This window comes from Poecilia latipinna, unplaced genomic scaffold (assembly GCF_001443285.1).
Source record: "Poecilia latipinna isolate Pla-1442-1.1 unplaced genomic scaffold, P_latipinna-1.0 Scaffold980, whole genome shotgun sequence".
Taxonomy (NCBI): Eukaryota; Metazoa; Chordata; class Actinopteri; order Cyprinodontiformes; family Poeciliidae; genus Poecilia; species Poecilia latipinna.
Genome location: NW_015113596.1, coordinates 222,296 through 233,139, shown reverse-complemented (window position 1 = coordinate 233,139; position 10,844 = coordinate 222,296). Strand labels below are relative to the sequence as shown.

Genomic DNA, 10,844 nt, shown 5'->3' with positions numbered 1-10,844 from the left:
CTTTAAGTCAAGGCTAAAAACCTACCTGATCATAGCTGCCTTTGATTAGAAGTAAGTGGAGCATTGATCAAAAATGTTGATGTGTACTTGCTAGTAATGTAATATGTATTTACTTGTTTCTTAATGCGTGACTGTACGATGCTTTTAGGATGTAAGGCACTTTGAACCGCCTTGTTGCTGAAATGGGCCATACAAATAACCTCAACTTGACTTTACGTACTTCCTAAGTGCAACGGCGAGGACTACTGGTGTCAGATTTTGCTGTACCGTTCACATGTACCTTTCCCACAAGTGCCATCCGGTCCAAGTGTGTTTTTTTTTTTTTTTTTTTTTTTTTAATTGGAAACAAATCGCCAACTTCTCTGGCTGCAGAGGTTTGTGGGAAGGTGCGCAGCATGTGTGCCGTTGTTTGTGCAGGCAGGAAGAAACAACATCCTGCAGAACATCAAAATAGTTACATCATAACAAGATAAGCATGTTTTATTAGCAGCACCCCTGCCTCCGTCGTCATGCGCTCAGTGATTACTCCGGCAAAGAATGCATCCGCGAGGAGAAGTTCAAAGCCGGAGAGCCATGAGAAAGAGACACGCGTAAAGTTTACGGGTTTTCTGCTCCTTTCATCTCGATGCGCACGAGACGCAACCGCGGCTTTTGACGGAGCGGTGCTCACGGCTCGACCCTTCTGGTACGGCGGGGATGGGGGGACTGTTTGCTGCTGAAATGTTCGACATACCGTGCAGGGAAAACAAACACGCTCGCACGGGAGAAGCTGTTGCTTGCTGCCTAGAAAAACTTAGGGTTCAAGCAACCTGGAGTATATTTTACGACAAAGGAGCAACCTTTAAACAACCTCTCCTGACCTTAAGCGAGAGCAGATGATTTGTAGCGGGAGGCGAGGTGCACCTGTTTTTGCCGCAGACTCGTAAAACACATGTTTTTCTGAGAGTTCTGTTTGGGTCCGCTAATGATGTACTGCTCTCCTGACAGGAAGTGGCCGAGCCACTGCAGGATCTAAAGGAGGGGATGGAGCAGCTGGTGAAGAACAAAACTCTCAGATACATCCTCTCTACGCTGCTGTCCATTGGAAATTTCCTCAATGGCGTCAACGTGAGTCATCCGTCGACAAAATATGTTTTTAAAGAGCATATGCTGTATTAATTTGATTTTATTTTTTACATTTATTTTTTACCTGCTGTGAACGTAGCCAAAAAAAAAAAAAAAAATGTGTGACCAGACTACTTCAACATCATTTGTAACGTCATTTATTTGGCTCAGACACTGAGAAAAAGAGCAAGTCACTGATGCAAGTGATTAGCATGGGTAAACACATAGCAGGAAAGTATAATAGCTATCATTTGTGCCTGGAGATACCAAGACATGTTTTGTACTGACAGAAGACGCAGAGTTAAAAACCACAGCTAAATAACGCGCTGACTTACCAGAGAGACGCCCAAATCTTTCATCACACCACAGGAAAAATGTTTAAAAAACAGAGTGACTGCTTTGGGGGGTTAAATAGAAATCCATTATCTTTACTGTCTTGAATCTTATACACTTCTGGATAGACGATCTTTATTAAAATAAGAGTAAGCGCTCACATTATACCAGTTTTGTATGCTTGATAAACAGCCATCCATGCATTCAACATAATTCCTATTCAGAAAAGCTTTCTTTGCAAGAAATACTTGTCACGAAGGTAATTCTGTTTCTGAAAAGCAGAGCTCCAAATCTGTGGGTTTTTTTTATGTCAGTAATGTATTGCTTTAAATTTTACCCATGAGCTTTGACAAAAAAAATAATGAAAATGCCATTTCTTCCAGGGTTATCAGGTTTTTCAGCCAGTTATTTGTTATTTCCCCACTAATGTTTTCAGGCCAAAGGCTTTGAGCTGACATACTTGGAAAAGGTCCCAGAGGTAAAAGACACGGTCCACAAGCAGTCCCTGCTGCACCACGCCTGCTCCGTCGTGGTGGAAAACTTCCCAGAGAGCACCGACCTCTACTCCGAGATCGGAGCCATCACACGTTCCGCAAAGGTGCGCTTCAGAAAACTGACTAGCAAACTGTTTTACATCACAGGAATTACAGGTTCTGGGAATTAAGAAAATAAGTCGAATAAACCAGAGTGTTCCCAAAGTTCAGTCATGTTTGGCGTCCTCGTTGGGCCTGTAAGTAAAGATCCTGCTCGTCCTCTGGCATCCATCAGGTGGACTTCGACCAGCTGCAGGAGAACTTGTGTCAGATGGAACGCCGCTGCAAGGCGTCGTGGGACCACCTCAAGGTGATCGCCAAGCACGAGATGAAGCCCCAGCTGAAGCAGAAGATGTCTGACTTCCTCAAAGACTGCGCTGAAAGAATCATCATCCTCAAGATCGTTCACCGCAGGCTAATCAACAGGTAGCCCCGCATGCCGAGTTTACACTGCAGTGATGGCCACCCACGAAGGTCTGGTCTGTTCAGTAAAGTAAGCTGGAGACAGATGCAGACCGCACTTCTCAGATTTTTATCTAAAAAAAAAATTCTGAACAAATTTGTACTGTGATAGTATTTGTTATTCTCTTTAAATTATTTTGTTATCGATTAATCTATAGGTTTTTTTTTTGATGATTAATCGGCTAATTGGATAAAAATGGCACATCCTACAGATTTTTCATTTTTATTGTTTTGTATAGGGAGTAGGGTTCTTTTCAGTTTTTTGAGTCTGAACACTCCACTAAACAAGTAATTGATTACCAAAATAATTAACAATTGTTTCAATAATTGATTAATCACGACTATTCACGATTAATCACTAGTTTAAATAGGACTTTTTGAGTTTAAATACTCCAGTTAAGGATTAATCAATTGTGATTACTTCAACATTTGATTTAGCTCTAGCTGGTTTAAATAGGAGACTCGTTGTATTTTTCACCTCTGCCTGTTGTAAACTGTTGCCGGGGGTTACGGTCACCTTTCCCTGCTCAGGTTCCACTCCTTCCTGTTGTACCTTGGCCATCCAGCCTACAGCGTGAGGGAGATCAGCGTCAACCGCTTCAGCAAAATCCTCAGCGAGTTCGCTCTGGAGTACAGAACCACCAGGGACCGCGTGCTGCAGCAGAAGCAGAAACGAGCCGACCACCGGGAGCGCAACAAAACCCGGGGCAAGATGATCATGGACATGAGCGCACCTGTGAGCGCCTCACACACACGGACATCCTCAAACACTCCCAGCTCTTTTTTTTTTCTTCTTCTTCTGCTCCCTTTTGAGTTCTGATTTTCACTTTTCTCCCTGCTTCTCTCTGATCTTAAATCCTCCTTCCTCCTGTAGTCTGATGATGAAGAGGAGCGTGAGGTATTGAGACGTGTGCCTGCCCGTGTGCATGCTTGTGTGACATTAACACCCTAACCTTTTCCTCAATCAGTTTTTAAACTCTTTACCTAACATCTGAGTGAAATTTAACTGGTTTCCTTCATGATTTAAATTAGGAAAATACCGATTTCACAAGCAGCCAATTTCTGAACTCTGATCCGGTTCTGAACTTCTGTTCACTGCAGTGCGGTCGCAACGGTTCAAGCTGCAGCAACAATGGCGCCCCCAGTGGGCAGGACAGCGACCAGCCCCAGGGTCTGGGCCACACTGAGGATGCTGCAGAGCACGAGCACATGAAGGCTGTGCTGAGAACAACCCTGACAGGCGGCGACAAAGAGGCCGTCGGAGTGCCGGGACTCAGGACCAGGACCAGATCTCGGCCGGGAAGAGGAGGTGAGTTAATGCTGGAGGTCCGATATAGACACGGTGCAACACCCAAAATCCCGCCCAGAAAAGCTGCTCACCAACGACGGCTACCTCTGTTTTAGCTGTCAAGTTGTCAACATAATGCTCTAAATCAGTGCTTCTCAATTATTTTCTGTTACGCCCCCCACTCCCCACCGTGACTATCCGTCTCTGCATATCAGCTCCTCTGCTATGGTGTGGGGCTTTTTGCATTGCGCAATTTGGTACGCCACCTTATATGATGCTAACCGCGCTCGATGGTTTACTGAAGTACCCTTCACAAAGCGGGATGACTGTTGGCGATATTCAGCACGTTTTCACTGAAAAAACTCTAGCGGCTTATCGGCGTTTAAGTGACGCGCTAATTTATTTGGCTTCATGCTGTCCGCTGCGAGCATTTTTAGACACAGCAAACACACCGGTCTTTCCTCTTCTCCAACTGTAGTGACAGTGAAGCCAAGCGCTAAATACGCTTCGTCGTATTTCCTCGTCTTAGCTTTCGGGTGACTTTCTTTTGTCTCATTATCTTTGTCTCTCTCCGCTTTTCTTTTCATCCCTGTTAAAAACTTTTTCATGTTGGGGGTTGTTATGTTGAATAACGGAGGCTATAGACAGAACGCAGTCGGAGCTTTCTGTTGACTCAACACTGCTAACCAAGGCAAACCTGTTGTCTTGTAAGTCGTAAAATGTTCCACTGTCGCAAACGTGACAGAAGTAACAATGACAGCGCCACTGCCGCCTACTGTAGTGGATGCGCAATTACACTTTATACTAGTACGGCCCAAAAATAAAAGCCTGTTCCCCAGGGTCACACGCGCCCCCCCAGGTATCGCACCACTATTTGAGAACCACTGCTCTAAATCATAACTATATGCCATATATTGAAGAAAAGGGACTATTTGCTATTAATACTACAACAATTAGAAAACAAGGTCCAAGGGTATCACTTTCACAGGTCAGCAAAAGAAAATTAATAATAAAAAAAAAATTGCCAAGGAGAGGGAAGTAGGTAAGTTATGCTAGCTTGACTTTGATAACTTTAACATGCAGATGTGCTGCAGAATTGAGTCAACCCACATACTAACTCTCTGTATCAGTAGAGCAGGTGTTTAAATTAGCTAATCAATCAACACTGGCGTTCAGGCAATCACTTTTCAATAATCGCAAAATAAACATCAAGCCTGACGAAATAGCCTTGAATGTTCTGCTCTCTGTGTGGGAAATGTTTGCGTGTTTTTGGTCGTTGAATTCTGATACACTTTGAACGTAATCTCCGCCCCGTCGGATTGTGGAGAAGTTGTCGGTTGCTATGGCAACGGGTCTGAATGTAGCGTCGCGTCGACGCAGAGAGTGAGGCAAAAGAAGAATACGAGTGGTTCTGAGTTATTCTTCACCGGTTTTTTTGCGTTATTTTTGCTTACTTTGTGCGAATGCTTGAATTTTCAGAATGCAAACAATAACATCCAGCATGTCCACAAGATTAGATGGTTTTTCAGTGGCGTGCACAAACGTTTTGGGGAAACAGTTTGAGATTTCACACAAGCCACACACTACACTATTTAAAAAAAGATTTCAGAAGGGTACTCTTTGTTCAGAGGAAAAAAAGGCTACGTGTCTTAGCACCACCTAGTGGCTAACTGTGCCCTGTCCCTGCACTTTTCTGTGCACGCAGTTAAACTTTTGCCATCTGTTGGTGCAGGTCGCACCATGCAGCCGTGGACAGCAGCCGTGGAGGACACGCAAGCCTGTGGAGACGACGCTGCAGATGAGATCATGGAGCGCATAGTGCGCTCGGCCACGCAGGGCCCGGGAACCAGAACGCAGCCCAGAGAGAGGAGGAGATCCAGAGCCAACCGCAAATCACGTACGACCCAAAGAGCTTCGCTCACTTCCTGTCTGGCTAAAAACCTTTGGGTATAAATCAGACTGTAAAAGCAGAGATGCACCAATCAGACGTTTTGTAGTCAATCTTGTAAAACGTGGACGTCCCAGTACCAATTTTAGTCGATTTTTCTATACAAGCAATAATTAATATATTATTAATAGTTTACTTTATAATACGATGCATTTAAATAAATATAAAATTTCTATATTGTACATTCAGAAATAAGTTAAAAGTAGAATTTCAAAGAAAAAGTTAAATTTTCAAAGAGATCTGTATTACAATTAAAACTCACCTAAAAAAAATACAACACTTCTTTTTTTGTTTTTTCAGCATTCTTTCAAGTATTGCGGAACGTCATGTGATACAATCTAAAAAGCTGTGTCCAATTTAATGTTTGTGAGAGGGGAAAAAAAACCCTGTGATTGTCATGTGAGGCGCAGGGTTCAGAGCAAAATGCACACAGGAAAGTGTTGGAGACGAACAGGCAACATGAAGGAGAACAGAGGATACAGCTGGGAGGAATTAGCAGAGAGAGAAAGGAGATCAGTGAATCTTGACACAAGGGGGCAGACATGGCACGGGTAAAATAATGGTAGCTTAGAGAAAATGACTAATGGAGATCTAGAAGGAAATAAGCAGAGAGAAAACAAGCTTAAACCCTACAAGAACAGAAATATATAACAGGACAGCGCCTAAATAATTCCTAAGATTTACTAAAATCTAAGGAAATACATAATGAGGTACAATATTAAGCGTACAACCAAATCTAAGGGATGATCTACACCGTTCTTATTTGCTTGTCATAACCATTTATGGCTTTTATCCGACTTCATTTCAAATACCTTACTGATAGTAAATATTGTAAGCTTTAATGAAAGGGGGGGGTAAGTTCAAAGGCTGCAGTTTTGACTTCTCCTCCAGTAGCTGATTGCTGGTGCAATGACAAAGCAAAAAACGAGGGCTGACTATGAACTCAAATCCCATCCTGAAATAGAACCGACTGCAGCTCACTATGATTGTTCAGGTCGAAACCAGAAAAGCTCTTCATTTCCATCTAATTGCAAAATAGCATTTAGAGTTTTTCAGACTTCTGTTGAATGTCTTCCGGTGTGCATTAATACATATTAAGTTATATTTGGTGGTTGAAGTATTAAAATAGGCAGCTGTAAGCACTTTGGAAGAGGTTTCAAGTATTTGTGTATTATTGCTATCTGAAAGTGGCTCTGGTCCCAAACCCCTGCAAATGGGGATCCACTGTGTAACACCAGACCAACAGAAAGTATCTTTTTAAAACAGAAATGTTGTGTTGCTGCCTACACAATCATGAGGAAGGATGTTGACTGAAGTGCTAATGAGAACAAGCCAGAAAAGGTTATTGAGTGAGTCCTCTTAGTTCAGTTACAGCGTCTTGTTACTGAACGAAGAGTAACAAGTAAAAATTGTGAACATTGCAACAGGATCCACAATTGTAACATCAGTTGCTAGCTAGCTAGATGTTTGCTACTAGCTAACATCTAGCAAGCTAACAACTAACAGGTGTTAGCTGTTAGAACAACCTCCTAGCAGCTAGCAGGCCATGCTGCTACTAGCATGACCTGTTAGCGCTTAACATAACGTGATTTAAAGATTTAGAATTTCCAACCAAAGTTGTGTTTAGAGTTTCCAACCAAAGTAAGTTGAAAGTCGTTTGATTCTGGTCGCGATATGATTCTTCAACGCATTCCTTCATAAACGTCATCGTATGGGAATTCTATATATGGTGTTGTGATATTTTTTTTTTCTTTTTGCAGTGAGGCGGACTCTTAAAAACGGCCTTACACCAGAAGAAGCTCTCGCTTTGGGGTTGACCGATTCTCCGGACACATAAACATGCTGACCTCCCCTCACCTTAACCCCTGACCCCAGCCCCAACCTGTCCCCACTGCTGTGGAAACGCTCCAGCGTGAGACGCCCATGTCAGCCTTTAGAGTTTTAGCCCACCAGCCACAAGCCTCTTCAGGTTTTGCACCAGCTGCTGCTAATGTTTCTGAGTGAAGACGCTGCCAACCGGGATGGTGTGTTTTGTTCTCGTTTTGTATTTTAAGCACAGAAGCAGAAAACGGAGGTGAAGAAAGACGTGTTCTCTTGAAGACTATAGCTTAAAAATCTCTTTCAGTCACACGCAGGTACTATAAAGAATTCAACGTCTTGGATCTTTCCAAAGTTCTTTTAAAGAAATCCAAAGGGATCTTTTCTGATTCATTGAAGCTGTGAATTTTTTTTTTTTTTTTGCTGTAAAGCAGTTGATAGGAATTTTAATTAGTTTTTTTTTAAACCAGAATCCAGGTGATCTCCCTAAAAAAAAAAAAATGAAGAAAGTATTGTACATATGAAATAGGAATATGAAAGGTTTTCAGGCTGATGAGTGCCTTTCTTTTTAAAAAGGGACAATGCTGTACCTTCGCAATCACCATCCAAGCTACGGTGGCTCAGAGGTGTCACATTTACAGTATTTATTTCGCAAAGCTCTGACGTCTTGCACCTTAACTGATATGTATCCTCTCTTATGCTGAAACGAGCGACTGAAACGGAGGAGTGTTTTAATCTCAGAGGAACTTTTTTTTTTTTTTTTTTGTAAAATGTAAAAACGCTACGATGATGAAACAAACTTGTAGCGGACACGCAGAGCACTCTGCATTAAATGTGTAAAATGCCCTCATCAGGTAAAACATCCTGTAGTTCGACAGTGTGCGCGCTTAGTGAGGTGGTGTCGTATTTAGTTTTTTTCTTTTGTCGTATTTTGTTTTTTCTTTTGTCGTTTTTTTTTTGTTTTGTTTTTTTGTAGAAACTTGTATTATAGTCTCTGAGAAAGGTGGAGTTTCTGTGGATTGTAATTGTAAAGAAAACCCATAACAAAATGCGTCCGTCCCAGAAATCTTTTTTTTTTTTTTTTGTTGGAGTGAGGAAGTGTTGGAACTTTCCGTTTTGATTTCTGTGCTTGCGTTGTACTCAGTCTGGACTTGAACAGAGGACACGGAGGAGCGCCGACAGACACTTTCACTTGAAATGCCGTGTTAAACACATTCTGCAATAAAAAGCAAATGAATGTTCACCTTCTTTTTCTTGTTCTCGTCTTTCACCTGAGTTAGACATTAACTAATGGGTAGGCCTTTGAGCGCCCAACTTTCAGATAAATTAGGGGGTGGGAGTTGCTCAGCCACTCTTCACCACGTTTCCCAGACAGAGCGGTGAGGTTCCTTTCTAACTATGGCGAAGTCGATGTATCTGCTGTGGGGTTCCGGATCCCCTCCATGCTGGCGCCTCATGATCACCCTGGAGGAGAAGAAACTACAGGGATACAAGCAAAAACTGCTGTCTTTTGAGAAAGAGGAGCATAAATCTAAAGAGGTTTTGGAAATCAACCCCAGAGGACAAGTAGGTGCACACCTAAATACTGCTTGAAAGTTGTTTTTTTTTTTTTCATGATTTAAGTTGGTGCCATGGAGAATTTAGTTTGAAGATGGACTGTTAAATTTCTGCAAGGAAGGGGGCTTCATTGGGGGGTCAAAGTCTACAGTTGTAAAGTTTCCTCTGGTAACTGATTGCAGGTACAATGACAAAGCAGAATACAAGAGCATGACTTTGAACTTACGTCTTATTCTAAAATAGAACTTATTGCAGCGTGTTGCGATTGTTCCAGTTCACAAAAAGCTGTTTATTTTCACCTGAACATGGTTGCTCTTTAGACTTTTCCTGCAGTGATGTTTAAGTACCTTTAATAATAAATTAGAATGGAGTTACAAATGAAGATTTGTGATGTTTCTGTTCATTTTCTTGATTGTGACCGACTGCTGATGAGAAGTCAAATTCTCCAGAAACAAATCAATATGACCAATGGCAGTGTTTTGCTTAAAATAATAATAATAAAAATAGTTGTCCTTTTTAATTGACAGTCCAGTCATTGTCATTTTTCACAAATAGGATCAGCTATAAAAGCTCCCTTGGTACAGAAGTATATGAATGGGAAGTTGAGTGGAAGAAAATAGTGAGGATTGCAGCTGGAGCTGCTGCATCTACACACAACTGTTCCAACCCAATTGGCTTTAGATCACCCTAAACCAGAAACAATGTCAGCAGTGCTGATCCTGTTTTTTTTGTTTGTTTGTTTGTTTGTTTTGTTGTTTTGGTTTTCGTTTCTTAGGGAAGCGAATGTTTATTTTAATCTTTTTTTTATAGCAGCTATAACGTACCAAGGTGATACAAAAACAATTGCAAGCCACTGATTCTGACGGGAAGCATCGCAGGACGGTTAACAGTTTTATAAACCATTATTTTCTCCCCCTGTAAGAAGCAGTGGAAGTGAAAACTTCCCACAGAAACTTGTGAAATTCCGACCTTTTAACACAACTTAAAAACTAGAAGGTGTTGAAACAGCCATGGTGGTCTCACAGCTGATGGTAAACCTTTCCTGTCCATCACCTGAGACAGGCTGGCTGCTGTTAGAAGCTGAGATGTGGCGGAAAATGCTCAACAGGAAGCAATAAGGCAAAAATTTGCTACTAATAATGGCTCCATATGTGATCTTACAATTAAATGACAGTGTGAACATTATGAATGAAATAATCTGAAATTTAGAATTATATGTTGCTACAAAGAACATCCAAATGTACTGTATTTTTGGTGTATTACGACTTTCTACTAACTAGATGCTAAGTTTACAAGAACAGATCTACACCACATGTGTTGTACATTTTATTTTTGTCTTTAAGAAAGACATATTACTACTTATCTGCCTGGTATATTTCAAGTAAGACCTCCCCAAGTTTAAAAACTGACAAATGACCCTTAAGGCCCTTTTAATACAAAGGTTTCACCTCAAATTCCAATATGGCCGACATGCTTAACATAAAGATATCTCCTGTACTACAACGCATATTTTCATTTGTCTGTAATTAAATCTTCAACAAACATGAACAGATATACAATTTCTACAACTTAACATGTTCCTCTAATGTTAATGCATGTGATGTGGAGACATGCATTGTTATTAGCTTGTTATTGGTATTTAACCAGTTCAGTTAACTGGGTCATGGTTTATTTAGGTCCGATATGGTTCTGCTCTGAGCACTGTCGAACAGTCCAAGTCTGACCGGAGACACTTATCATTTTACATCCCAAGTCCTTTAGCACAGAGCTTAGTAAAGTGGTTATTAATGTGTGTTTAATC

General features: G+C 41.4%; 2 protein-coding genes across 2 annotated transcripts in view; both read left to right on the top strand.

The window, feature by feature from the left end:
* Positions 1–8,273, top strand: part of LOC106958354 (FH1/FH2 domain-containing protein 3-like) — an 81,698-nt gene extending 73,425 nt beyond the window's left edge. Inside the window, exons 25-29 of the mRNA XM_015050211.1 lie at positions 2,964–3,168; positions 3,307–3,330; positions 3,534–3,741; positions 5,453–5,617; positions 7,429–8,273. Of these exons, the coding sequence (XP_014905697.1) occupies positions 2,964–3,168; positions 3,307–3,330; positions 3,534–3,741; positions 5,453–5,617; positions 7,429–7,505 (679 nt within the window). The 3' untranslated portion in view covers positions 7,506–8,273. The remainder of the gene's footprint in view (positions 1–2,963; positions 3,169–3,306; positions 3,331–3,533; positions 3,742–5,452; positions 5,618–7,428) is intronic.
* Positions 8,274–8,828: 555 nt separating this feature from the next.
* LOC106958361 (glutathione S-transferase A-like) overlaps positions 8,829–10,844 on the top strand; it is a 7,855-nt gene continuing 5,839 nt past the window's right edge. Inside the window, exon 1 of the mRNA XM_015050218.1 lies at positions 8,829–9,052. Coding sequence (XP_014905704.1) covers positions 8,885–9,052 — 168 coding nt within the window. The 5' untranslated portion in view covers positions 8,829–8,884. The remainder of the gene's footprint in view (positions 9,053–10,844) is intronic.